Source organism: Gavia stellata, chromosome 18, assembly GCF_030936135.1.
Source record: "Gavia stellata isolate bGavSte3 chromosome 18, bGavSte3.hap2, whole genome shotgun sequence".
Taxonomy (NCBI): Eukaryota; Metazoa; Chordata; class Aves; order Gaviiformes; family Gaviidae; genus Gavia; species Gavia stellata.
This window is the reverse complement of record NC_082611.1, coordinates 1544544-1570601: the sequence shown is the minus strand read 5'-3', so window position 1 is coordinate 1570601 and position 26058 is coordinate 1544544. Positions and strand designations below refer to the sequence as shown.

The 26058-nt window shown below is 58.2% G+C and overlaps 1 protein-coding gene across 1 annotated transcript in view; it reads left to right on the top strand.

The window, feature by feature from the left end:
* Positions 1–265: 265 nt before the first annotated feature.
* The window catches only part of GRID2IP (Grid2 interacting protein), a 38712-nt gene continuing 12919 nt past the window's right edge, over positions 266–26058 (top strand). Inside the window, exons 1-10 of the mRNA XM_059826572.1 lie at positions 266–577; positions 674–829; positions 3660–3814; positions 14021–14275; positions 15967–16052; positions 16481–16550; positions 17835–17929; positions 19397–19580; positions 22313–22467; positions 24487–24588. Of these exons, the coding sequence (XP_059682555.1) occupies positions 266–577; positions 674–829; positions 3660–3814; positions 14021–14275; positions 15967–16052; positions 16481–16550; positions 17835–17929; positions 19397–19580; positions 22313–22467; positions 24487–24588 (1570 nt within the window). The remainder of the gene's footprint in view (positions 578–673; positions 830–3659; positions 3815–14020; positions 14276–15966; positions 16053–16480; positions 16551–17834; positions 17930–19396; positions 19581–22312; positions 22468–24486; positions 24589–26058) is intronic.

The window sequence follows — 26058 nt, the reverse complement described above, 5'->3', positions numbered from 1 at the left end:
CCTTTCCAGCCAACGCAGCTTCCTCGCTGCTAAAGACGCGGGCACTGCCAGCAGCCTGACGATAGAAGAATAAAAGCTATTTTTTAGGGAAATATAGAGGAAAAGCGTATGTCTTGGGGCATTTCTTCCCACGGCAGGGGGGGCGCAGCGCAGACTAGAGCCCCCACACCCGATGGGATCCACGTGGCATCTACAGGAGCTAACGTTAAGGATGGAAAACGCACCACAACTCCTTGCTTTTCCCCCTTCTTTTCCAGTTGCAGCCATGCCGGCAACCAACCAAGGCTGGCCCGAGGCCTTCGGGTTCAAGATAAGCGGGACCGGTCCGTGCTACATCCTCTGGGTGCAGGAAGGCAGCAGCGCGGCGGTGGCGGGGCTGCGGCCGGGCGACGAGGTGCTGGAGATCGAGGGGCAGCCCGTCTCCTCCCTGGGCTGCGAGGCGCTGCTCGGGCTAGCCAGGCGCTGCAGCAACGTGCCCCCCAGCATCGGGGTGGTCTCCCGCCTGCAGCACACTGACATCCCTCCCGGTCCTCGGGGAGGCTTCGGCTTCGAGCTGGCGAGTGGCAGCCCCCCACGAGTGGCCAGTGTCAGCCCGGACTCGCCCGCCGCTGCCTGCGGGATCGAGGCAGGGGATTACGTGCTGGAAGTCAACGGGATGCCGGTGATGCTGCAGGAGGCGGCGGCCGCCCTGGTGGGGTCCTGCCACGGGCGGTCCCTGCGGCTGGGGCTGCTGCGGCTGCAGCGCGGGGCTGGCACGCGAGACCCCATCCCCAGCGGCGACGCCGTGCGCCAGGAGAGGAAGCAGAAAGCGCAGGAATTCAGCAAAAAGGTAAGGCCGGGGCGTGGGGCGAGTGTCTGGGGCTCAGGGCATGGAGCGGTTTGGAGATTGCCACATTCAGCCTTTGTGGCACTCTCGGATGGGGGGATGCTCCTGGCTCGGTCGCTGGGCTGGGGTGCAGACTGGGGGCTTCAGGGCCCGAGAGAAGAGTCTGAAAATTCCTGGGAGAATAGATGGATGCTGCAAAGAGCTTGGAGATGCTCTGGGGGATGACCCCAAGTACTTATTCCTTTGCACTACAAGAGCACGTGGAAACCCACAGGGGCAGATCCCTCCCTCCTGCACGTCTGGACGTCCCATCAAAGTTTGAGCATGTCATCCCGCAGACATTTTAGCTCCTATTTCGCTGCAAAGGGAAAACATTGATGTGATTACATCTTCGTTGTGGTCCTGAAGGCTGCCTACTGGGTAGTTCACCAAACACATTGCCTTGTGCTAATTATAAATTTGATCATGGTTGTTTTTTTAATCTTTCTAATTTCCATTTCAAAGTAGCCTTTTAAAATACTGCTATGAAAATAACCAGGCTTGTGTTTTTTTTGATCCCCTGCTAATAAAGGAGCAAGACATTCATAAAGAGATTCATGGGTATCAACCATATCCCCTCAGTCAGCTTCTACATTAAAGATTCACAAATATGCACTGAGGTTTGGATTCATAAGGCAGAGCATCGCATGTGAAACAGATACCTGCTGATTACAGGGGATTAACAAGAGGATGAGAGGTTGTTCCACACTGCCTCCATCTCATGAAGTCACATTAAACCACGTAAACGTTTCCTGGATGATCACAGGAGAGCACTTTTGAAGTGAGCAAGCTGGTCGCGATGCTGCGAGCGCCCAAAGCAGCACCTCTGCCTCCTCCCTTCCCCACCCAGCAGTGAGCACCCGCAGCAGCACCTCTGCCCCCTCCCTTCCCTGCCCAGCAAAGCCGCCCGTGACGGCCCCAGCCAACCCGGGCAGAAGCAGGTTTGCAGAGCACGCGTGCGTGCCACTGGCTCCTGGGTGCTGGAACGCATTTTGACTGGCAAACGCCTTTCTAGAGGGAGTTAATGGCACAGATGTTTTAAGTGGCTTCATTTTCTTTACACAATGCAGAAAATAATAAACCCCAGTGGAGTGCTTTACCCCCTCGGTTACCTGGGAGCTCGGCTCTGGTAGGTGCTGCTGGTGCCGGTGCCGTGAGCACCCGGGTACTTCTGCCCACTGGAAGGACGGAGGGTGCCGGTGGCTTGCATTTCGTGCCTGCGCTGCCTGCCCGTCACTTGCAAGCCTGAGGTACGGAGGCTTTTCCCATCCTCGTTTGTTTGGCAGAGCCCTTGTTTGAATCGCGCTCGCCTGGCAGACAGACCGGTGCCAGCGTTAGTGGCAGCGGGGCCAGGGCTGGAGCCGGGCTGTGCCAGCCGAGCGTCCCGGCAGCCTGGGGGCATCGCCGAAAGCGCTGGAGCTTCTCAGGGTCTCGGTTCCAGGTCAACAACTCCTCTTGTCCCCTACATGCTCAGGGACATGGTGGGGACTGCACTGACACGAGGGTGGCAGCACCCCCCCATTCCCACCCCACCAAGTCCTTCAGTCTCAGCCCAGGCAAAAATTTAACAGCAGCGTCCTGGGATTCAGGAACACCACGGTCTTTGTCATTTCTGTGCTGGACCTTGGGACTGAACAGCACGCAAGTCTGCCCGGGGGACGCAGCTGCCTTGGCTGCCCCAGATTTGGTAACCTTGAAGCGCTGCTGCTGCCGGGAGCCCCCGCGGCACTCGCGTGGCGGCTGCGCAAACCCAGCAGCACTTGGAGGGTTGCGCTGGGGGTCGCAGTGCCGGCCCTCCCCAGGGAGCTGCCAAGTGGGACGAGCACCTGGAGGAAACGGCTCTGCCCCTTCCCTGGGCAAGGGCCTCTCCCCGCCGGCGCAGGGGTCTTGGCCGGGCGATGCCTGCCGGCTCCCTCGCAGTGCCGCCGCAGGGGTGCACAGACATGCACTGGGGAAGGGTGAGGGGATCCCCTCCCCTCGCTGCTGCTTCCCCCTGGGCTCCCAGAGCCGGAGGGAAGCAGTTAAACCTGCTGTCAGCACAGAACCATCGCCTCGCAGGAAAACTCAGTGCATGGAGGGACTGCAGGGTGGTCACCAGGAGTTTTCTGCATCCTCCGTATTGGCTGCACCCAGCCAGGCTGCAGGCGAGGCAGCAGCACCCACTGCCCAGCACAGCCCCAGGGCGAGGCACAGCCCTCTGGCCTGGGAAGAGGCTCATAGAGGGAGGGTCCCATGCAGGGTAATTGGCTGGATGCTAATTAGCTAATTAGTCTGCCTGTCATGGCTGTCACAGATGGAGAGGATGGCTGGAAGCTGCCAATGCCATTTCCAGGGCCGGTGCTCATGTTTGTGCTCCTTGTCCCCACTTCCCTGCAGTCTCCCAGAGTTAATGGCAGGACGGTGCTGCCCGGCAGGGTCAGGGCGTGATTAGAGGCTTAAATACCTCCAAAAGCCCATGGCTGTGTCCTCTGCCAGGTAGACTCCAGACTGATCTGCCAGGTCCCAGCCCGAGCAGAGTTTCGGGGTTTGGGGTCATGCCGCTGTTTCCAGTGCAATGTTTATAACACGCAGAAGATCAATACCGGGGACGTGTGCGAGGCCCCAGCAGTGCTGCGCGATGGGCTGATGACTGAAGTTTCGCTTTCCTCCCCGCATGGGTTCCCTCCTTGTTGGCTGACCAGGTGCTGCAACTAGACGGACACGTTTTCTACGTCGTCAGTGCCTCCGTACGCATGGTTAACTGCTCTGCTGCTCAGTGCCCCTTCCCTCTTCTCTCCCGGCTCCCGTGCTGCAGGTGGATGACATCCTCGGTGACCAGCCAGAGGTCAAGGAGAAGGTGTTCACCGTCCTGAAGCAGTACGCGGCAGAGCGGAAAGTGGAGTACTTGGCCTACGCTCTCTGCATGGTCCTCACCCAGGAGTCCCACCAGCATCTGATCGACAACATCAGGTACAGGGTGCCGGCAACCTCCACACTGCCGTGCTGGTCACTAAACCACGGGCATCCATCTGCCCGTCGGTGACGAGTGTGCAGGGCTGAGTGGTGCAGACATGGGTCGGGAGGTTCCCGTGGGGAAGATGCTGACCCCCTTTCCAAGGAGCAGACGAGTTGAGCTTGGTGGGGTCTCAGCCCAGCATCTCCATACCCACCAGCCTGCGTGGCTGTCCTGCCCGGGGTGGGACAGGGGACGCCGGTTGCCCGCCGGCTGGCACTGCACCAACTGCCGGCTGTCCCCGTCCCCGCAGGGACCGGTACTCACCGGCCCCACAGAGCCACTGCCTCCGTCCACAGAGCGGGACATGGCTCTCATTTCTGGTTGTCGTTTCGAAGGGAGATGGGATTAGCTGCAGAACGGCTGGCGATTCTCCAAGAGCCTGGCCAGAAAATAAACCGAGCTTTGCAAGGCGAGAGCTGGCGGTGGGCGAGGGGTCGGCCAGGGCTGCCAGCAGCTCCGCTGCAGGGGTGGCTGGGGGGTCTCTGCTGGGGGCCACGGGCTACCTTCAGGCTAGCACTGCCCACAGCATACTGGGGCAGCTGGGGCTGTGGTCACTCATCCCAGGATGCTCTGGCAGTGCTCTGCTTGGGCTCGGGGTCCCCGGCACCTCTTGAGCCCCCGGCAGAGCGGCTGTGCCACGGGTGCGCAGCCGGTGCAGCCAGTCTGCTGCTCTCCTTGCAGCGCGGGCCGGCACTGCGGGCTGGGGCCGGTGCATGGACACGTGGTGGGGATTACGGCCAGGCTGAGACGATGGCCATTAGGGAATCAGGTCTCCATCTGGCCCGGCTCCGGGCCTGGCTTTCCAATTCCTGCTTTAATCAGTGGAATTGCAAGATATTACAGTTACCATAACAACGTCCCCGTGCCGGGGTCTCCATCGTGCTGCCGGGATCCCGCGGTGGGGAGGATGGGGACAGCGGGTCGGTGGCCCTTGCCACGCAGTGTCCCCCCAGCTCTGCTGCGGCTGCATGTGGGCCACCCAAGGCCCCCCATACCTGAGCAGGGACAGGCACAGACCCCTGCAGAGCCGGGGCGCGGAGGGGACCGTCACCTCCCCAGCAGCCGCCTTGTCCTGGTATCCAATAAAAAATAAAAATTAAAAAAAAAAGGTGCTTTGGAGACCAGGTTTCCCAGCTGCGGGGGTGCTGGGGAGGTGGGGGCAGCTCTGTGTGTGCTGCTGCGTGTGATCGAGGTGCTCATCCCGGGGTGTCCCATCCAACGGGTTTGCTGCTGAGCAAGAGCTTTTAATAACTCACTGAAAGGTGGTGAGCGGCTCCTGGGTGCTCCGGATTTACGGGCTGCTGTGAATTCATGTGGCTGATTTCTGCACAGCTCAAACTGGTTCGGTCCGTTGCTGGCTGAGGGGTCTGTGCCCCGACCAGCACCCCGGGACTGGGGAAGAGCTGTGCGGGGGATTCTTGCGAGGAGGGGTCCCGGCTCCAGCACTGGCTCCATGGATGGGGTGCTGGTGTGGCTGTCTCACCGTCCCCAGGGCGCAGGGCAGCCACCCCCGGGCAGCGGTGTGTGTTGGTGCAATTCGGGTGAGCGGAGCCCGTCTGAGCTGACCCGGCGAGCACCCTGGGGCTTGTGCCGCGGGACCACCCCTGCCGGCACGTGGAGCCGTGCGAGGACGGGTTCAGGACCGTGTGGGTACCCATTGGCCAGCCCGGGCGTCCCTGCGAGGCTGCGCTCGGCTCCCCTGTCCCCCGGGGCTGTTCGCAGTGCGGGGCCAGTCCCGCACACCTCGAGGGGAGGGATGCTGAGGGCGATGCTGGAGGCCAGGCAGACGAGGGTCCCCGACGCTCACCTCGCTGGCAGCCCCGGGCCCTGGCAGGCTGGCTGAGCCCTGCCGCAGGGTCCGTGGCGGTGGCCTGTCATGGGTGACCGCGTGGCCCCTGCCATGCAGAGCCAGGCGGCCGGTGCGTCCCTGCCTGCCGCTGACCCTGGCGCTGGCCTGATTAGATCTTTCCTCTGCACCAGCTGTATTTATTTTCGGGCCGTTGCTGCTGCCGGCTGTCCTCCCTCCCCTGCATGTCCCCTCCCCGGGCTCCCCCCGGGGTTTAACGTGCTCCCCGCAAGGTGCCGTGCTGCAGCGTAACCCAAGAGCCCCCGACTCAGCACACAGATCGACCCGGGGCTGCAGACACCTCTCCTCCTCCCTCCTGTCCTCGGGCTGGGCTTTTTCCAGTGTTGGTGGTTGTTTTTTTTCTTTTTAGCTCAAATGGATTTCATCCCATTTGCCCAGAATTAATCTCCTGCAGATTTTAATTTGCTGACATTTTCTTCATCCCTTCGGTTGTGGATAGCAAGGATAACGCACGTGCTGCGCCGGTTCCTCCCCGCTCCCATCCCCTGCCCATATGGCTGGTGTGTGTAGTAAAGCGCAGAATTGTAGTTCTGCTCAAGAATGATGAAATACGGCAGCGAGGGGGAAAGATGAGCTGTCTCGGGTGAGTAACGAACGGACCTTTCCTGGGAGCCGAGGGGGCTGGGAGGGGAATGGGTTTAAAGCAGCTTAATTCTCAAATCTGGCAACCCCCGGCACCGCAAAAACGAGATGTGCTAAAAGTTAATTAACTCTTAGCATCCGTATTGCGTCGGAGCTGCTCTTGTCAGGGACTCTGTCGGCATCGCAGCTCTGCTGGGGAGAGGGGAATCTCTGATTTTGCGTTACTCCATCACCTGCGAATGCCAAAGCCTGGGTCTAGTCCCCGGGGAGCCGCGGGGTTTGTCTCCCCTGCTCCCTGTGGCCGTGCTGAGTGCGCGTGCAGGGGCTGCGTGCATCTGGTGCTGGCGTGGGGAGGGGAGCGGGTTATTTTGGGCAGGTCGGGGTCCCAGGGGCGTGCGCCTCTCGGCACTGCTCTTATTTCTGAGCTGTTTTCAAACCAGGGCAGAGCTGCGATTCCAGCCGAGGAACAGCGCCGGCTCTGTACCCAAGTGCTCTGCAGTGCTGTCACAGCGGCCGCCGGCTTTTCCCGGGACTCTGGGGCCAGAGTCGCCCTCCAAGCTGAGCGGTACAGGTGGGATCGTCACCCGCATTGCACAGGGGTTTAGCACTTGCACACCACCGCGTACCGGTTGCCGTCTCCCTTTGCACTGTGCGTTTCCCCTGCGCGGGCGGCAGCATCAGCAGTGCCCGTGCCAGCATTGCACCAGCTCCCGGCAGCGGCGTTTAGCTTTGAAACATCTGTTTGCAGTAGAATTGGGGAGTGATGGAAATGCAGATTCCCCCCTCCTCACTGACCTGCAGCGTTACAAAAGCTGGTGCATAAAACGCCGACATTGATGCTCTACATGGACATTGTCCCATTAACCTGGATTTAAATAGCAGGATGCATGTGTGCTCCGGAGCACATCCAGCCGTATAAATTCATTAGACGGTAACTCTCGGGCTGTTCACGCTGCTAGGTGTTGTCATGGATCTCCTTTAAGTCACGTTGTGCTTCACTCGGCTGCGGGGAGAATAGTTCGGGGTAGTTTGTTACTTCGCTGCTCTGGTTACGGTCCGTTTGCTTCCCGACCAGCCTCTGCTCCTGGGGGAAACCCGAAGCGGGCAGCCGAAGCTGCCGGCCCGTGGTGGCTGGGCCGCGGCGAGCGCCGCTCTGATTGCAGTCGCTTTTGATCCCTGACAAAGACAAAATCGCTGCCCATCGGGGGTTCCCTTATTACGGGAGAAATGCCACCGAGTTCATTTTAATAATGCTCCAAACACAATCTATTTGTCTCAGCTTGTTTTTCATGGCAATAAAATCGCTTGGCATGTTCCCGTATTAAAATACTCCAGCCATCTGTGACTGTCTCTGGATAAGAAATTGCATTTTAGCCATCAGGTTTCATATATTAGGGATTGTGTGGCTTCCCTGCCTGTCCCCCTCCACGTACCCGCTCCTCCAAGGCTGGGGGGAGCTTTCCGGCTCTTTCGGGTGCCGATGCAGCTTGCAGCCTGGGTCCCCCCCCCAAACCCGCTTTGCTCTGGCTGCTGCCTAATGCAGCACTTCAAACGGCACGCAGACACCCTCCTCCTGCCCGCGCTCCGGCCAGACCCGCTGTGAAACCACGCGGACGGCAGGACCATAATGGAGGAAAAGCAGCTCTTGTTTGCTTCCGTTTTAAAAAATCCCTAATCTGATAGTCGGACATAGGGTCAACCGTCCAAAAATGGGAATTAGGGCAGCAGGAAAAAAATGTGCCAGTGGTGAAAACAATTGGGAGCGGAGTTCCTTTTTTCCCGGCTGAGTTCAAATAGGTCATGACCAAAATGCCTTGGTGCAAAATCTCCTGTTAGGAGATTAATTTCTTTTGACAACTGGAACTACGCTGTAATGCAGATGATACGAGCCTGGCCCGCTTGCACACCACCGCTGATTTGTAACTTTTATTTTGGGAAGTGGTTACTTGCTCCGAGTGTTTTCCAGTATCTTAAAGAAACCACGGAAAGCTGCATTTGTCCGAGTTCCCAGCAGAAAGCAGGTTGGGGGCAGTGCCTTGGCCGAGGTGACTGCTCTCCGCGGCTCTGAAAAGCCGGGGGTTACACAAGTCCCCGTGCCCCAGGGCTGGTGTGGGGTGCCGGCGCAGGGCACGGGGTGCATGGGAGCTGCTGGTGGCCCCACATCTCCCTGGCGCAGGGTCTGGCAGGGTCCCACGGGTGCCACAGGGGATCTGGGGGCCCTTCCGTGAGGCTGGGGCTGCATCGAGCAGCCGTTTGCACCCACCGACACGGCCACCATCCCCAATACCCACTGGGCCACGCTGGGCAGGATGGAGGCTGCAGAGAAAGCTTTTCTGGGGGTTTCTTTGAAGGTCTCCGTGTCCCTGGCAGCTGACATCAGTTTCGGGAGAGGTGAGAGCACCCCGAGGCCCCGACGCTCAGCTGCTGATGGGGAAGGTGACCCCCAGCCCGGCACGGGCTGCAGCGCTGCGCCGGGGAGGCTCTTGCTGGCAGATAACGCATCAATTGTTACTGCAGCCGGTGCAGGGATGTGTCATGGGAGGGTGACCCTCCCCGAGAGCTGCCGTGTGGGGCTAGGGGTTTTGGGCTGTCCCCAGGGACGAGTGGGGTGGCCAGGGAAGGGCTCCCGGCCCTGGTGCACGGCCATTGCATCCCACCCCGCGTCTGCGCTCACGGGTGGAAAAGCACCTTCATTCCTATTTAATGATAACAAACAACGGTCACATCTGCAAAACATCTGCAGCCAGATGAGTGATTACCGAGCCTCCCATTACCAGAGATAAGGGGATAACAGCCCCCGTGAAAATCGCAGGCCCGCGCTCGCTGCCGGGCTGAGCGAGTCCCGCTCGTGCACGGGGGTTCGGAGGCGCCGCGTCCCCCCGTGGCTGTCGGTGCTGCCGGGGCTGGAGGCCAGTGCAGGGCTGCCGACACCCCTGCCCACGCACCCCGAGGAATCAGGGAGATTAGGTTTGAGAAAATCTGCGCGGGTTCATAAGCAGAAGTCCTGTTACCTGGGTAAAGCAGTACATGAGTTTTCTCTCCCGAACGCGTGTGAATTTTAGCACTGCGGCATGCTGTCGGGGCAGAAGAGCTTCTCCAGACTGGTAGCTGTTTGCCCAGCACAGTTCAGACATAATCCAAGTGTAGCTCAGTGTTATAATCCACCGTGGGACGTGTGTTTCTGCATAACCGACAGACTCAAGGTCAGGTCTTTGCTGGTTGTTTTGGGGCTAAACCATATCTTTTTCATTTTTCCTTCCTTTGCTACCTGGAGATTGTATCTGACAGTGGCAGCTCTGGAAAGCTTCACATCCTCTTCATCAAATGCGAGTGCTGGTTTAAAGATGGTGTTATTTAAATTAAAGATGGCTCTTTTATCTTCTAGCCCTAATGCAAAGCGCTGCTGTGTTACCCTGGGGGTAAATGATGCTCTGCAGCTCAGGGGGCAGTTTGCGCCCATGACCGCGGTGCTCGTCCTGGTCCTGGTCCAGCCTGGGCACCCAGCAGCCGTGCACCCGCCACCGCTGCCGTTTGCCTTTAAGGTTTCTCATCCATTACAGCGGCATGTAATTTAAACAGAAGCACTTTAGAAGTCAACTAATTAGCACCAGAGAGGCATCCCCCCGGAGTTCGGCGCGGAGCCGTGCCCTCCTTTCTGTTATGAGAGCATTCCAGCTGGAAATTACAGCGGCTGCAGTTTTTCGGGAAAGCGAGAGGCTTCGTCGCTGCGAGCTGGGGCAGAGCCGGGGCAGAGCCGGAGCAGGGAGGGCAGAGCAGGCGCTAAAGCCAAATTGATAAAAAAAGGAGGCACTGGGTAGATGGTAAACCTCCGCCTGGGACTGAGAGCGCGGTGGGGAGGCGAGGGCGAAGGGAAGCAGGGACTCAGCCCAGGTAGAGTTTGCCGGCGAGCCGGCCCATCTGGCCGTGGTCCCCGTGCACCGCGGGGGTGCCAAGTGGCAGGGGGGCACCGGCTGGCGCGCGGTTTGGTTGTTGGATCCGGCCGCGTCGTGGGCGTGAGCCGAGGCTGAGACTCAGCTGCATGAGGATCTGAAGCATCTCCCTTTTGTTCCCGCCGCACCCTGACAAATGGGAAAGGACCGGAGTTTCTCTCGGCATTTTCGGTACGTCTCTCTGCTCCGCTCCTCCGCGCGGCGTGTGTGGCGTTGGATGTGCTGGGAATGCCTCGCACCCCAGCAGACGTCCCCGCGACGTCTCTCCTGCCTCTCTGAGCTGCGGGGACCCTGTCTCCCGGTGCCGGTGTGGCCCTGCCGCCAACCCGCACCCGCTGCAGCAGCGGCACGAGGGTTGGGGGGAGCCGAGCAAAGCTCAGATGAAAAATTGGGGATGGGGGGGCTGGGGAGAGGTGGAAAGAGCACATCTGGCTCTGCTTTGTCTCCGTGACTATAGTCCAGCAAAGGGATGGGCGGTGAGGGTGGGAGTTTGGGGGTGCTACATGGTGCATGGGGTGTGATGGAGTGAGGAACGGGGACCCCTCGCTCCCAGCCCCGGCTGAGCGCGAGCTCTGAGCAAACTTGGGGCTGCTTTTACCAGCTCCCACTGGGGCTGGAGCCGCTACCACTGCACTGCTCGAGGGGACGCATCCTGCACCGGCGAGCCTCAGCACCCAGCACGGGGTGGGACAGTTAGGGTGAGCTCAGCGCCCATCGCAGGGTACGTGCCCTTGTGAAAGGTGGTTTGCCAGGGCACTGGGCTGGTGGGGGAGGCAGCTCACAGCGAGCGCAGGCTGCGGAAATGGGACTGTCCGCTCGGAGGTGAGCGGCAAGTGACCTGCCTGGAACAGTGAGAGTGACAAAGACCAAGATCTGCTAAACATCCTCTGCTCTCGTGAGCCCCAGAGCAGGGAGCCGAGCGGCTGGGGACGGGCACGCTGCAGACAGGCTTCTGCCGGGCAGTTTTGCACCCCGCAGCAGCGAGCTGCCATCCCGGCCGGGCTGCTTCGGAGTGGGAGTGAAGACGAAGCAGCTTGCAGCCTCTGGGGCCTCTCCCAGCCCAGAGAACGCCCTGAATTAGCATTTGTGTGTTAGAGCAGACCGAATCCTCCTGAAGACCGTGTGCTGACACGGCTGCAGAGGAGGGTTAGTGCACCGGGGCTAAGCGCACCCCGCACCAGGGCCAGGGATCGGGCACAGGGCTGCAGTGCCAAGGGCTGGGGATGCCTTTCCCGTTCCCTCTCCAACAGGGAGCAGAGCCAGGGCTGACCTGGAGCATGCAAAGAGGAGGAAGAAGAAGCTGAAGGCACGAGGTCAGCACTGCACGGCTCCCAAGCCCTCCTGGGGCACATGCAGCTGGGACAGGGGCTCTGCCCCGGGTCCCAGCCTGACCTCTGCAAACAGGGTGGGCACATCCGTGCTCCCTGCGCCCCAGTGGGATCTGCTGGGAGAGGGAAACCCCAGCTGGGTGCTGCTCCTCAGTGCCATGGCGATGGGCAAAGCCAGGTTTATCCCAGGGCGCTGCAGGAAGAGCCGCGGTTTCCCTCTAAGCATCGGGCACCATCTGCCCTGTGCCGGTGCCAATGCCAGTGCTGGTGCATGCTGCACGGGCAGAGTTGTGCTGGAGCAGAGGACAGGCTGAGGCATCAACGCTGTCTGATGCCACCCCATGTGCTGCCTTTGGTGGGTCCCTTGTTAAGGACCAGACCGGAGCATGCACAGTTCGGAGGCCAGCGCCCGCTGAACCGCGGGGTGTCGGGGAGCTTGGGGGATCCAGCTCCCAGCAGCACTGCGGCACGGGGCCATCCCGGGCTCCCCGAGGCTGCACTGCAAGTTCTCTCAAAGGATTTTTCAGAAGGAAACTATTTTGCATGCTTTAATAGGATTATTTTTACCAGTCACTTAGCTCCTCTCCTTGCTAAGACACCGTTTTACTTCTAGCACTGAGTCAATTCCTGGTGAAACCCTTAAAACGTGTCCTTGTGCCTGGCTATTGCGCTAGCCGTACTTTGCTCCTCAGCTCTGATGTTTGTTAGCCCGCAGGCAAAGTAGCAGTCAGTGCAAAGTGGGACAGCCCTGCTGGAACGAGCCGGGCCAATTTAATTTGGCCGACTGAAATGGGAGCGTGCTCGTTTTGCCTGCAAGGAACCCGGACTTTTCCCAGGGCAGAGGCGTGGGGTCCTGCCGGGACTCACTGCCGTCGTGCCGTGTCCTCCCCTGCCATGGGGCTGTGGCAGCCTGTGTTTCTGCAGGAGCCTGCTTACAGCTGGGTGAACTATTTATTAGCAGGATTTCACTCTTTTCTAGTTGCTGCTTCATCACAAATTGACTGTGAATTGTACCAATGTGTTAGTTTAAATTATCACCAAATGCTTTGCATGAGCATATGTCAGCCTCGGGATGGCTTGCGATCTGTCTGCTCCTACTCAGCGTGAGCATCAGCTCTTATTTTGAGTTCTGCCTTTTGTTGGGGGGAAATAGAGATGTCCTGGTGCTGGTAGATTTGGGATTTGAAGCCTCCCCCTCCTTCTCCTCTGGCTTCACCCAGGCTTTCGGGTTCCTTTGGCAAAGTTGCCTGAGGGACGGGAGAAACCTACGGGAGCCCCCCGCCAGCCCCAGCCCCTCCAGCCGTGCTTCGTTAGCAGCCGGCCATCGTCCCGGCCGTGTCGCGCTGGTGCAGCCCCTCGGAGCAAGTTGCCCTGGGTCTTCTGACGCCAGCTGCGAGTTTGGCCCAGTTAGCGCTCCCCCGGGAGATGTGCTCCCTGGGCGGTTTGGAGGTGATGCTCGCATCCGTCCTCCGCCACAAGTGTTGGAGTTTGTGTTAATGTAGGGAGCGCATTCTCACACGCCACAAGGTGAAGAGCACTAATGAACCTCACAAGATGGTATTGTCTAACGAGCAAATGCAGCTGCGACAGGCAGCCCGGTACGGCTGCAGGGAGGAGAGTTGCTATAGAAACACACGGAGATAACAGCTCCTCCAGAAGCCCCTAAATGTGCAAATGGGAGGGTAGGAGTAGGTGAGCGGGGTGTCAGTGTCTCACCGTTGTGATGGCAGAAGGAAAAGGAAAAGAAAAAGCATTTCCTCGCATTACGGGGGTGAACCCCCGGCTGGGGTGGGAGCAGTGCAGCGGCACCCTCCCCGCTCCCTCCCGGGATGCCACTTTGCGCTCGCTGTGCATCCCCAGAGGGTCCCAGGGGGTCCTTGTGGGGGGCACAAAGGCCACTTGGCTGCGGGCAGAGCAGCTCCTACCGGGCGGAGAGGAGGTGACCTGAAATGGAGCAGGTTCCCAGTAGCGTCCCTTTTCCTGCAGCATCACCGTGCCCATCCTCGTCCCCGCAGCACCAGCGTCTCCCAAGGGGCACAAGGCTCCTGCCTGGCTGTGGCAGGAGCTGGGGGGTGGCAATAGCCAAGGCTGGAGCCCAGGAGAGCGAAGTCCAGGGCTCCCAGCAGAGGGGCTGGGGCAGGAGATGGGGAGCAATATTTTGGGGGTCCCAGAATGTGCTGGGGAAGAAGCGGGTCTGGAGAAGGCGGTTTGGCACTGGCAACACGGGGGGCACTTGCATGCTGGGACCCCTGGCTGTGGGTACCACGAGGTGAGGAAGGGGTTCGCAATGGGACGGGCACCGTGAAGTCAAGAGCGCACGAGGGGCGAGGGCTGCTCTGATCTTTCCTTTCCAGGTATGGCTGGATCCAGAGCTCTGGGCCACAGCTGCCTCGACCCTGCTCCTCACTCCCCTCCCTTGTCTCATTTTTCCAGGATTTTCATCCCCAAGAAGCACCGGCAGCGATTTGACGAGGTGGTGTCGCAGAGCCTGATCAGCAAGCTCTGCCGCTCCAAGAGCGAGCAGCACAGCAACCGGCTGCGGCGCAGCCGGAGCGAGGACCACCAGGAGCGGCTCCTCGTCTCCACCCGCGCCAGCTCCGTGCCCCGCAGCCACGAGGAGGTCAGCAAGAGCCTGCGGAAAACCACTTCGCTCATCACCAGCAATGCGGCCTCGGGGGCTGCCCGCAGGTAACACCTCTCCTGGATGCCCTCAAGTTCACGGCGGCAGCATCTAATTTTGCATGGATGGCAGCATGGGGAAGGGATGCCGGGGAAGGGGGAGAGGCACTAGGAAAGGGGATGTCTTCAGTGTGCAGAGTGGGTGAAATCCTCCTGGGATGAGGATGAGCAAAGACCTCTCCCTCTCGAAGGCTGGGCACGTTTGCACCCATTGTCCCAGCTCCGGGCCACCCTTTCTGCCCCCTCGCTGTTGCAGGGCTGGTTGGGATGAGCCACATGTGGAGCTGAGATAGAACTCGCAGGCTGCGAGGGGATGTCGGCTCCTGTGCTGGGTGGGCTACAGGGTGCCTGGCCATGCCAGTGGGATGCAGGGTACCTGCCCGTGCTGGTGGGATGCTGAGCACCCAGACGTGCTGCAGGATGCAGGGTACCCAGCTGTGCCAGTGGGATGGAGGGTACTCAGCCATGCTGGTGGGATGGAGGGCACTGAGCTGCCAAACAGGCTGTATCATCCTGCCCTTCCCCAGGCGGGTGTCTGGGTGCGAGGCCGTGGCTGTGCGAGGAAGGATGGACAATCCCCGGTGCACAGGGGATTAACCCGCTTCCCGCTGCGCATACGGCCAGACCTCAGCAGCCTCGGAGGGCCGAGAAGCCCTGCCAGGCTGGCAGTGTCTCCTGCTCCGTTCCCAGCCCTGTCTCACGAACAAGAGAGCAGGATTTGGTCTGCTAGCACAGCCGGGGAATCCTCCCGGGAGGGACTGCGCTGCCACAGGCACATCCCGAGCTATTCCCCTGTCTCCAGCTGGTATCTCCAGGGTGTTCAGTTGCAGCACACCTTCCTGCCAGGATAATTTTTGGTGCAACTTATCCAAAATCCAGTTCCAGCACAGTCTCCCACCCTGCCAGCGTAGGATCAGTCCCTACAACAGGCCTTCTGGTTGTAAATGATCTCGGTAATGTTGCCTTCCCCCAGCTCCCTGTGGGGAACAACTCCCAGCTCCAATCAGCCTCCCAGCAGGGAGATTTCCTAATGCTCCTTCCAAAATTTCCTAGCTGAATTTAATTTCTCCCTCATCAGCCTATGAGATCTTTGCCCCCTAAAACACGCTGCCTCTGTTATTTTATGTAACATATAAGCTATATCCCATGTTCAGCTTTAAAAACACATTGGATTAGAAGGACTGGATGGTGGTTTTATGAATTTGGTAATTAACACAGAGCAAGAGCCCATGCTCAGAGGCTCTACCCCTAAACCAGCGGCATCTCTTCCTGCCTCCAGAGCATCCGGATCCCCCCAGCCCTCCCCGAGGTTTTGTCTGGGCCATTTCTAGCACCCCCCGGATCACTCCCCACCCCACCACCCCGAGCTGGCTCAGCGCCGTGGGCTCCCTCCGCTCCCCGGCACAGGCAGGAGAGGCTGGCGGTGCTGGCAGGACAGGCAGCTGCACTGCGGCCATCCAGGGCCACCAAACCCACGTGCACCTTCTCTCCGTCCCCTCTCCCTGCGGGCAGGGCACGTTTCAGGGGGTCCCATTTGAAAGACACTTTGGTATCAAAGTGGACCTTGCTGGGACACAGGGAGCATCGAGGAACTGGGCACTCAGGAGGCATTTGGGCTGGCAGGGCTTTGGAGGAGCTGGGAAAGGAAACAAGAACCAAATATTGGGCTCTGATTTCACGTGTGCTTTTTTCACCTGCAGAACTGTGCGAGTTTATAAAGGCAACAGAAGCTTTGGCTTCACGCTACGCGGCCATGCCCCGGTGTGGATCGAGTCTGTTCTGCCAGGTAAGAAAACCTCCAGCCACAAGATTCAAAGACATTTATCTCCGGTCTGAACTTGAAACTTTAAGTGCCTGCTCTTTGCTAGAAGATAGCAAAAGGGACTTTTACAAGGCTCAGTGATGGAGTCTCCCGCGTTGAATAATTAGTGTCTTTGGTACAATTTAGTTTGGCTTTATGCACTCCTTGTTTTGCAAGGTGGAAAATGCCTGCGGTCGGTGAATAGCCCGAAACCACACCTGCGTTTCCAGTGCAAGCTGGGCGCTGGCATCGCTGTGCCCAGTGAACAGCTCCAGCCCGCCCAAATAGTCCAGCTGCCCTGGGGGGTGTCCCTGGGCACGGCTGGGCACAGAGCGGCCAGAGAGCTGGGACCCCTTCCCTGGAGGCAGGGGTCCCCCAGCTGAAGCCCCTCTCATCCCCACTCTGTGCATTAGGGAGCCCGGCTGAGAAGGCTGCTCTCAAAGCTGGAGACCGGATCCTCTTCCTCAACGGTCTGGATATGAGGTAAGAGGCTCTTTAAAAGGGGTGCCGGGGGGTGGTAGGTGGCCAAGCACATACGTGTTCACTCTTGTGCAACAGGAACAAGAGCTGGCTGTCCTTGAGAGCTGTCTGCTGAGGTGCACGAGGGGTTTTGCCCCATACAGGCATCTCCTTTACTATTCTTTTAGAAAAAATGGCTCTAAGAGTAGTATTTCAGCTCCATCCCTGCTCCTCCTTTGAATTTTCTGTGCAAATAGCCACGTACAATGCATGACACGCTATATATAACTGGTGTCCTGACAGCAACCCACGCGCAGACCCTGGTTCGAACCACTGCAAATTGTTGTACACAATAAACACCTGGGGCTCTGCTTTTGAAAGGAGCAGAGCACCAGCCAGCCCACGGATCACGCCCAGAGTGGGATCATAAGTTTAAAACCACACGGGCAATCGCATTTCCACCCAGAAGTTAATTCTTCCTATATTATTTGCACACAACAAAAGCAATCAGACCAGAGCCGAGTGTGCACCTCGCCAGGCAGTGGCAGCAGCCCATATTTCCTCGGGTTGGTCTTCCCGCACAAAAAACAAGAGCAAAGGGTTAGAAGAGGCTACACCATAAGAGAGAGTGATGAATATTTAAAGGTTAAACATCTGATGCTGCTTCTGTCAGTGCTCAGGTTCTCACATTTCAGCTGATGCAGCAAACTGTTGGCTGATGCAGCATTGCCAGAAAATAGAGAAGACAGAGTTGAAGATTGTCCTCTGAGCCCGCGTTTTGGCAGGCGTTGTCCCAGGCTGGCCCGTACCCTTCTCCAAGGACACTCCAAGTTTATTTTTGCCTATAAGAATGCATTTAACATCCACCTTGCATTTTCTTTTCCTGCATAATTAGGACAGGCAAACAGAGACCCGCAGGAGTGTATCATTTAAATGGAAAGTTCATCTTCTGGGTCTGAGCGTAGCTTGGAGTAACACTGGCTTCATTTGCCATAACAGCTCCGCAGGGGGCTCGCAGGCATGCCCTGCGGTTATTCCTCGCTGCCGGTACAGCAGAGAGCCCAGACACAGGGTGCGATTCACGCTCTCGCTTGGGGAGGCTCTTTTCTGAGCAGCACAGATAAAGCCAAGCAAAGATCGAGAGTCCAGGGGAATCGCAGCAGGGCCCAACACTGCCCGGCTCTGAGCAGCAAGATGAGGCTTTCTGCAAGACCAACGAAGGCAGCTGCAAACTCCATTTCACCGCCGCTCTCCCGCAAGCTGCAGGGAGCCTGGCAGCTCTGACCCCGGCTCTCCTGTGCCCCGCAGGAATTGCTCCCATGACAAGGTGGTGTCGATGCTGCAGGGCAGCGGGGCGATGCCCACTTTGGTGGTGGAAGAGGGGATCGTCAACTTCTCCAACGGTAAGAGCACGGGGAGGAGAGGGCCTGGAGCGGCAGAAACCCCGTGCTGGCTCCCAAATTCCCTGTGCAGGAGGGAATTACCTAATAGCTCCCATAGGCTCAGCAGGTTTAAGGTGCTGCCCGGAGGGCTGCTCCTCTCGCCGGGGCATGTGGCTGCCCACTTTCTGGGATCAGGCTTAATCTCAGGCTTGGCTGCTCTCCAGAAGGGTTCATCCTACTGTATGATCGTCCTTGACAGCCCTCGCCAATGTCCTTTACGTGCAGTCTGTGCCGTGTACTTGACCGAAGTAATCCAACCCCGTGCCTCCATGGTCGCTGTGCAAATCCCACGCTTGTGTATGGACTGTGCTGTTCAGAATAGCTGCTGCTGTTATGAATAATTTAGCTTGCTGCTGGTGAGCGAGTCAGCGGGAGATGAGGGCATCTGGGGCAATGTGGGTGGTAGTCAGCGCAATTTCAGCGGAGGGACAGGACTGCAGTCCAGGGCGGAGGGCAGTCGCTGCTGTGTTTCCAAAGCTGTGCGCAGGCAGGAGGGTTATTGGGGTGCTGCTCTGCAATGCAGAGGCCCAGGAATTAGGGATTGGCTCTTTCCTCCAGAGCTGCAGTGGACTGTCCTGAGCTTCACTGTAGGAGCCCTGTGATACCAACTCATTTGCATGTGCCCTAGAAACAAACCCGAGCACCTCACTGCTTCACAGTACAGAGGCAGTGGCACTCGAACTCCTTCACTGCCCCCCCAAAGAAACCAAGAAAGGATGGGATTTTTGCGCCCGCTACCATGGCCCTATTCCTACATGGATAAGTGCATCCCACAGCCTCGGTCGGGTCCCTTCTCCCAGCTGTGCGTATTGCCCTGCGCTCACTGCAGAGGCAGCCAGGCTGTGGCACAGGGACCAGTGCAGATGAGCGTGGCAAAGCAAATGACCTTCCTTGCCCCAGTTTACTCACAGGTAACCCTTGACTGATGCTGCTTTTGAAGTAAATGATTATCATAAAGCACTTGAAACTAGAGCGGAGGCTTTAGAGAGCCAGAGAAGGAATACCATCTGCGTGTGTTCACAAAAAGTGCGGAAGCAGCATGGTTGAAGAGATCGATCCCAGAGACCATCCCTGTCAAACCCCCCCGCTCGTCTCCAGCAGGTCCATGGACCTACTGGAACAGCCACGAGCTCCAGAGCAGTTGGTCCTGAGCGTGGGAGGAAGGCAGGGGCAGTCACAGCTCCGGATGAGCCATTTCACCTTGCCACCATGGTGCCTTCCAGTGACTGAAATCTGTTTTTGCTGGGGTAACGATGTCTGTATCAGCACATTAGGATTTGTATTTCTATGGAGCACCCATGGTGTGCGGGTGCAGCTGCCCCGGCTGTCCCCAGGATCGACCCCTGGTTTTGGGACAAGCCTTTTAACCTGTGGCTAAGACCCTTTGTCTTTGAATTCTCTTTTTTTCTTTTTACCTGCGCCTTGCAGACTCTGACTCTGCTGACTCCCCGAGCACCTCCTCTGCCCTCACCTCCCTGCAGTGGGTTGCAGAGATACTCCCCTCTAGCATCAAGATTCAAGGAAGGACCTTCACCCAGCAGCTGGAGCATCTGCTGACTCCGCCCGAGCGCTATACCATCTGCAAAGCGCTGGAAGGCTTCTTCCAACATCGGTAACTTGTTAGCAGCTCCGTTCCTCTAATGCTGGTACCTGGCCTGGTAGCAATCCCACGTCCGAGTCGGTCTCCGAGCAGAAAGCAGACCTCGGCTGCGAGGCTGTCAGCACCGAGCTCCGCTGTGACCATGTTCTCCGGTTTCCCCAGCTATGTATTTCCCTGTGCGTGTCCACAGGGCACAAGGCCATCTCTCGCCAGGTGTCCTGCCTGAGGACAGGGTAGACCATTAGCTTTTGAGGTTAATTCTGTCCCCCCTTAATCCCTCGTAAACCCACCTCAGTCCCCCGCGGCATGGGCTCTCTTGCTGTCTGGCCATCCCTGACGGCCACAGATTCCATTTCACCTCTTTCAGTAAATCTCACTGCATTTCATCCTTGTCTTCTCACTCTTCTCAGCATCTTGGCTGCAGCACTCCCTTGGCAGCAGCATGGAACGGCTCTGGCCAGCAGAGCCCTCGTCCTGCAATAGAGCACATCCTCCCCACCCTGCTGCCAGGGTTGAAACCGATGCCCTGGCAGACTCGAGACTTTCAATAGCAACCTTGTTTTCTGCCCTTGGTCTTTAGCCTTTCCGCACCATGATGAATAAGCCATCCCTCCAGGCTCTGGGAGATGCTTGCTACCTCTTCCCGCAGCCGCTGGGTTGACTGAGCCGGGCTGCCTGGCTGCTCCTTGGGAGCCCGGGTCCCGCATGGGCTGCGGATACACCGGCCAGGCTCCTGCTGCAATGGTGCAGCAGCCTGCTGGTGTGAAGACCAAAGGATCAGAGGATTGGAATCCTCACTTTCACAAGGAAATGCAGTAAAGCCCTCAGTATTTAGGTTACTGGTGGTAAGACAGAATGGAAACTACCGAGTGGCACTGCCCCTGTGCACCACAGCTCGGGCTGCGGGCTGCACCGCCCCGCAGCATGCCCCTGCCCATGCGGAGGCTGGGCTGCCTCTGTACCTGCGGGTGTGGGGGAGGCAGAGCTGCGTAAACTCCTGCACCAGCTGAGTGAACCCTCTTGAGCCCCGTGATCACTACCACTGCCCCGGTAAAGCAGACATCATTGCTTTGTGCTCTCCTGAGACCGTGCTGCTTCTACGGGATTCCCCAGTTGGGCATTTCAGCCCGAGGAGCGGCGGCTATGGGAGCAGATCCGGTCCCTGGGGTCTGCAACTGGGAAACGCAGACCTGATCCTAGCTGGGTATTTGCTCTTGCTCAGTGGCACAAGGGTGGGAATTCAAGCACCATGAATCCAGTCCCCAGGTTCCCCTCCCAGGGCAGGGCTGCCCACGTTGCTTGGTCTTCCAGCAGTGGTTGACTGGGGGCTGTCGCTGCTGCCCACTGCGGGGAGCAAGGCTCAGCGGGGGCACTGGCATGCCCATCCTCTCCTCCAGCCGTCTCATTTTGCTTGTAGCTGCCCCAGATGGCTCAATGCAGAGGCCACTACACCATTTAGCTATAATTCATCATGACCTAATTGCGTGCCTGTCCCGACAAGCCAGCTGTGACCTCTAAGTGCTCCAACAAGGAGAGAAACCCCCAAACATTAAGTTTATATTGCTTGCCACCACAGCACGTGGGTACCAGCATTTCCCAGGAGACAGAGTCGGGACACCCTGTTCGGGGCTGTGGTCCCCCAGCCATTTTGCACATGACAAGGCAGCTGGCCCTGGCCGGGAGGAGCAGTGCCTGCGCAGGGCAGAGCAGCCGCCTGCCTTGGCAGCTCCTCCACAATACTTGAACTTTTCTGAATGGGACATAGGCTTCTGCCAGCCGAGAGCTGTGGCCGGCTCCACAGAAAAGGCAAGTTAGCCCAAAACTAGGGAGAAACCTAGGAGGGGACTTCTGACAGGCTTTAGATGGCTCCTACTGATTCTCATCCCTGCTGGCCTCCAAGGACCCCCCCAAGTCCGTGCAGTATCTGAGCCTCTTCACCATTCGGCTCTCCCCCGTGTGCCTGGTCCCTGCTCTTTGGAAGGCAGCGATGGTCCATTCACTTAACATCAAGACAACAGATTTGTTCCTACATAATGCAATCTCCTTCCAGCTCTTTATAAGAAGTTCTTACTATTACGTCTACATTAAGGATGCAATAGTTGCAATGAGCTTTAACCCATCGTCTCTGCCTCAGTTTCTCAGTAGAAAAGCTGCCTGACTTTAGCTCTCCGACCCAGAACAGCCCTCCTCCCCCAGTCTGCTTTATCCTCCTCACTGAATGAGGCGCTCAGCCCTGCCATCCTCAACAGCCCTTTCACCATCTCTATACACCACAGAGCCAACCGGAGACTAAGCCTTCAGCCCAGCGAGGCTGCCAGCCCAGCCACCCTCTCCAATGCGGTTCTCCCCGAGCCCGCTTACCTGCTGCTGGCCAAAATTCAGGTCATTCCAGGGTATCTCTCTGCTTCCTGGTGCTCCTCTGTCCCTCTTATCCCCCAGACACCCTGGCTGACTCACGAACCAGGTTTTATACCTGGCTGTCAGGTGCTGCCGGTCCCTGGGAGTTTGCTTTCCCGTTAGCACCAGCTGCACAACTCCCCGTCCCAAAGGGCTCCGTCCCTCGCTCGCAGCCCGGCACCTCTGCCTTGAAACGACCCGTTTGTGCCAAAGACTCAGAGGCAAACTCGGCAGCGGAGACCCCGGTGGAGGCAGGCTGGGAAGCGCCGGAGCCCAGGGAAGCAGTGTGGTGGGGCTGTGCCGTAGGGATGCGTTCACTGCCCAGCCCTCTCTTTCCCATTTTGCAGGAATATTGACACTCTCATTGTGGATGTGTACCCGGTGCTGGACACACCGGCCAAGCAAGTCATTTGGCAGTTTATCTACCAGCTGCTGACGTACGAAGAGCAGGAGCACTGCCAGCAAAAGATTGCCAGGTTTCTTGGTTACAAGTCCTTAGCAGGTGAGAGGAAAGCCCCTGCACTCTGGCACGGACACGCCGTGTCCCACCGGGTCCCCAGGGACCTCGGGTCCATCGTGCTGGGAGCAGGCTGGGGCGGCGAGGGAGCCGCCAGCTCTCCCCCGGGGCAGCGGCTGTGGCTCTGCCCTGGTCCGCTCCTGCCCGCACGCTGCCTGCACGGAGGCAGTGGCTGTGCGGGATGTAGAGCAGCACAGAGGAGTTGCCAGCTCCTGTTACCCATGAGGTCTATCTGTAAATGTCAGGTGGGAGGTTACCTTTTCTGCACCACGGAGCCATGTAGTTTTGGAAGGGAACTCTGCATTGAGAGGAGAGATGGCACCTGAGAGCTTGTCTCTGGGAGCAAAGGTTTTTGGAAGCTGCTTGAGTCAGCAGAGGTTAGGAAGTTCTGAAAGGAAACAGCTGGTTTAGGGGCAGCATTCAGATCGGAGAGCCAAAATAAGCGATGACAGCGGTGTCCCTGGGGATGTCTCCGGCAGTCGGACGTTCGCAGGCATCCATGGTTAGAGGAGGTGGGGAGCGTGGCTCCCCTGGCAGTGAAGCGCCTGCCTGGGAGCGCTGCTCTCCCAAGAGACTTGGAAGGCAGTCGGCGATTCTCCTCCTCCCGAGTGCCCCTCTCCCCTCGCCATCACCTGGGGCTGTGGCACCACAAAAAACAGCCGTGGCTTGCTGAGCATTACGGGCTTTGCAGTCAGACAGAAGAAAAGCGAGGGCAAATTTGGAGTGAAATGTCTTAATCTTTGGATTTGGGCTTCTTAATTGTTTTCAAATTCTTCTATTTAAGCTATTTACATTGTGTTGATGTGTTTATTTTAGACTCAACGTAGGTAAAAAGAGGTGTTGCTTGAAGAGAGACTTTTGGAGGAACATGGTTATTTTAGCACAGCCTTTCCCCTCGCAGGGAGAAACAGCTCGAAGTCCTGGTGCAAATACTCCCTGCTGTGCATGGAAAACTGTTGGGTATTTGCTCACCTAATTTGCACTCTCAATTACCACTGCTTTTGTGTGTGCAGAATCGTGGCCCAACCTACCTAACGTGTTGTACATTCCCAAGAACCTAGACCCCAAGTTGATAAACTTCAGATGTCAAGGGGCAGCCGATATATTTGCAGTTTGCACCTATATTTCAGGCATACAAAGCAGGTATCCTCAGCTACTGGCAGAGGAGGAAAGCACGGGAATAAATCTCCCAGGACCAGGCTCTTTCAGACTGTTGTCCCCGGTTCGCAGGCTGGTCCCTGGCTCCTTTCAGCTCCCGCGGTGAAAGGAGCAGTCTCTGACGGTGTGAAGTTCTGGTTGTTCTGGTGCATTACATGTGTGTCCACGCGTGGAAGCGCGGTGGCCAGAGATCTCTGAATTTGGGTTAGTCCTTCATCTGGGCTTTTTCCAAACTCAGTGGCGATCTCTGATGTTTGTGTGTATCGGGCTGTCCGAGCATTGGTTTGTTGGATACCATTGGGACTGATGCTTCGGTATCTTCATCCTGCTGTAAGTCTGAGCCGCCCTGAGCTGTCGCACTGAACTGCACACAAACCAATCCATTAGACAATGTGGTTCTTCCAGGCAGCATTTTGGTGCTGGTCCCCACTCCCATCTTGTCCCTTAAGGGCAGGAAGGAGTTAGCCAGGTCCCTCTGAACCAGCCTAGCTCAGGGCTGGAGTTTCATGGGCACTATAAGCTGGTGGATGCCAATCCTGATGGAAAGAGCAATTGCATGTCCTGTCTTTGGGCATCCATCCCCTCGCCATGTGCTGGCAGGAGCATCTGTAACCCGCTCCGCTCCCCAGGGCCAGCGTGAGGACGGGGTGAGTGGCTACCCGGTGGGACAGGCAGCCGCAGTGCCAGCAAGGCTGTGCACGGGGTCACGGTCGAGTGCAGGGCTCAGAGGGCGGCTGCGAGTCCCGCAGACCTGGGGGAGCCCCGTGTCATGGCGAGGAGGAACGGGGGAGCTGCGGGGTCCGGCATGCACTGGCCATGCCTTACGAAGGGTGTTTTCTGCTGCAGCTGAGCCAGAAGCAGAGGATCGCTATCGCAGCTCCGTTCGAGGGGCCTCCTTGTGCCGGGGAAGCCTTCGAACCCCCCGCCCCGAGCAAGGGGGGGCAGCAGGTGGGTGACTGGGGGCTGCGCAGGGGTTCCCTCTGCGGGGAGGAGGAACCTGGGTCCCGGTGGCTCTGCCTGAGCATGAACAGTGGGAAAAGGTGCAGGTCGGCATAGAGCCAGCACAGAGGCTTTGACTGGAAATCCGTTTTCAGAAACTGTTGAAATAAGCAATTCCAATAAGAGGCCTCTTGGGCCGAGGCTGAACCTTGTTTCCAATCCCTTCCGTTGCTTAGATGTGAACTGATCCTGCTGGTCTGAGCCCTCTGTTCTGGGGTGCACAGTTTCTAGCTTCCCTGTGAACTTTCTTGGACACCATCAAATTCACAGGGAAAAAGGCATTTGTGGAATCCATGTGAGGAAGAAGATCACAGTTCAGTGCCACTTTGAGACTCTTGGTGAACTACACTCATGGCACAAACCCTCTCTCCTTTCAGAGATAAGCCCCATATCTCCCCATTCCTCTGAAAATCCCATCCTCCTGGTATTGCTGCAGGGCCCTCCACAGCCCCCCGATCTCTAACCCTCTCCCCCAGATGCACCCCGCGTTGCTGGTTGTGTTTTCAGTCCTCCGGGTCTTTGCCCTCCTCTCCCGGAGGGCAGGACAAGGCATCCTGCCTATCCCTCCATCGCCCGTAGCTGGTCGCAAAAGCACTTGACCTGTGCTTATGGCTTCTGACCATGACCTCCCCATCGCAACCAGCCACGCTCTGCCGGCACTCCGGCTGCATGCCTTCCTCCCGGCACCCCTCACCAGGAGCACGGTGCTCCTCAGCTGCCAGGGAGGGCTGCTGCCGGAGCAGTCAACTCCGAGACATTTCCCCGGGGAAGATCCTCTAAGCTGCCTCCGAGGAGCGTTTCTGGTTGTGATTACAGCATGGAGAGCGGCCGACAGCTGCGTACGCCGGAGGGAAGCCGCTTGCCCGGGCAGATGCTCGCCAGCTTGTCCTCAGCTGCCCTGTGGAAAGAGCAGAGCAGCCCGCGACCTGTCGTGCTGACCTTACCCAAGCCTGAGCAGGCTCTGGGGTGCATCCTTCCCCGGGTGCTCCTAGCTCACCTCCCTGCACAAACCATTTATTTATAAAAAGCAGACAACGTTCCTCAGTCCTGGAGAGGGAGGTGATGCACGGGGGCGATGCACCTCCTGTTCCCGATGAAAGCCCCACTCCAGAGCCTTTTCTCATTACAGTCCATCCTGGGCTCTCCTTTCTTTGTTGCCATTAAACACTGGGCTCTGAGCACACGGGTCCGGTTTGGCGCTGGGTGAGCAGAGCTGCTCCGCTGGGCTCTCCGAAGCTCTGCCTGCCCGCCCCGGTACTCAGCCTGGCCCTGACCGCTGGCTGGAAATGTTGTGGCTGAAAGGGAAGGTGAATCTGTTCGACCTGCCCTCCAGCAGCTCGGGAAAGGCAGGGATTGCAGACTGCTTCCCCCCGGCAGCCCTTCACACAGCCTTGGAGATAAATCAGGGATCTGCACGCA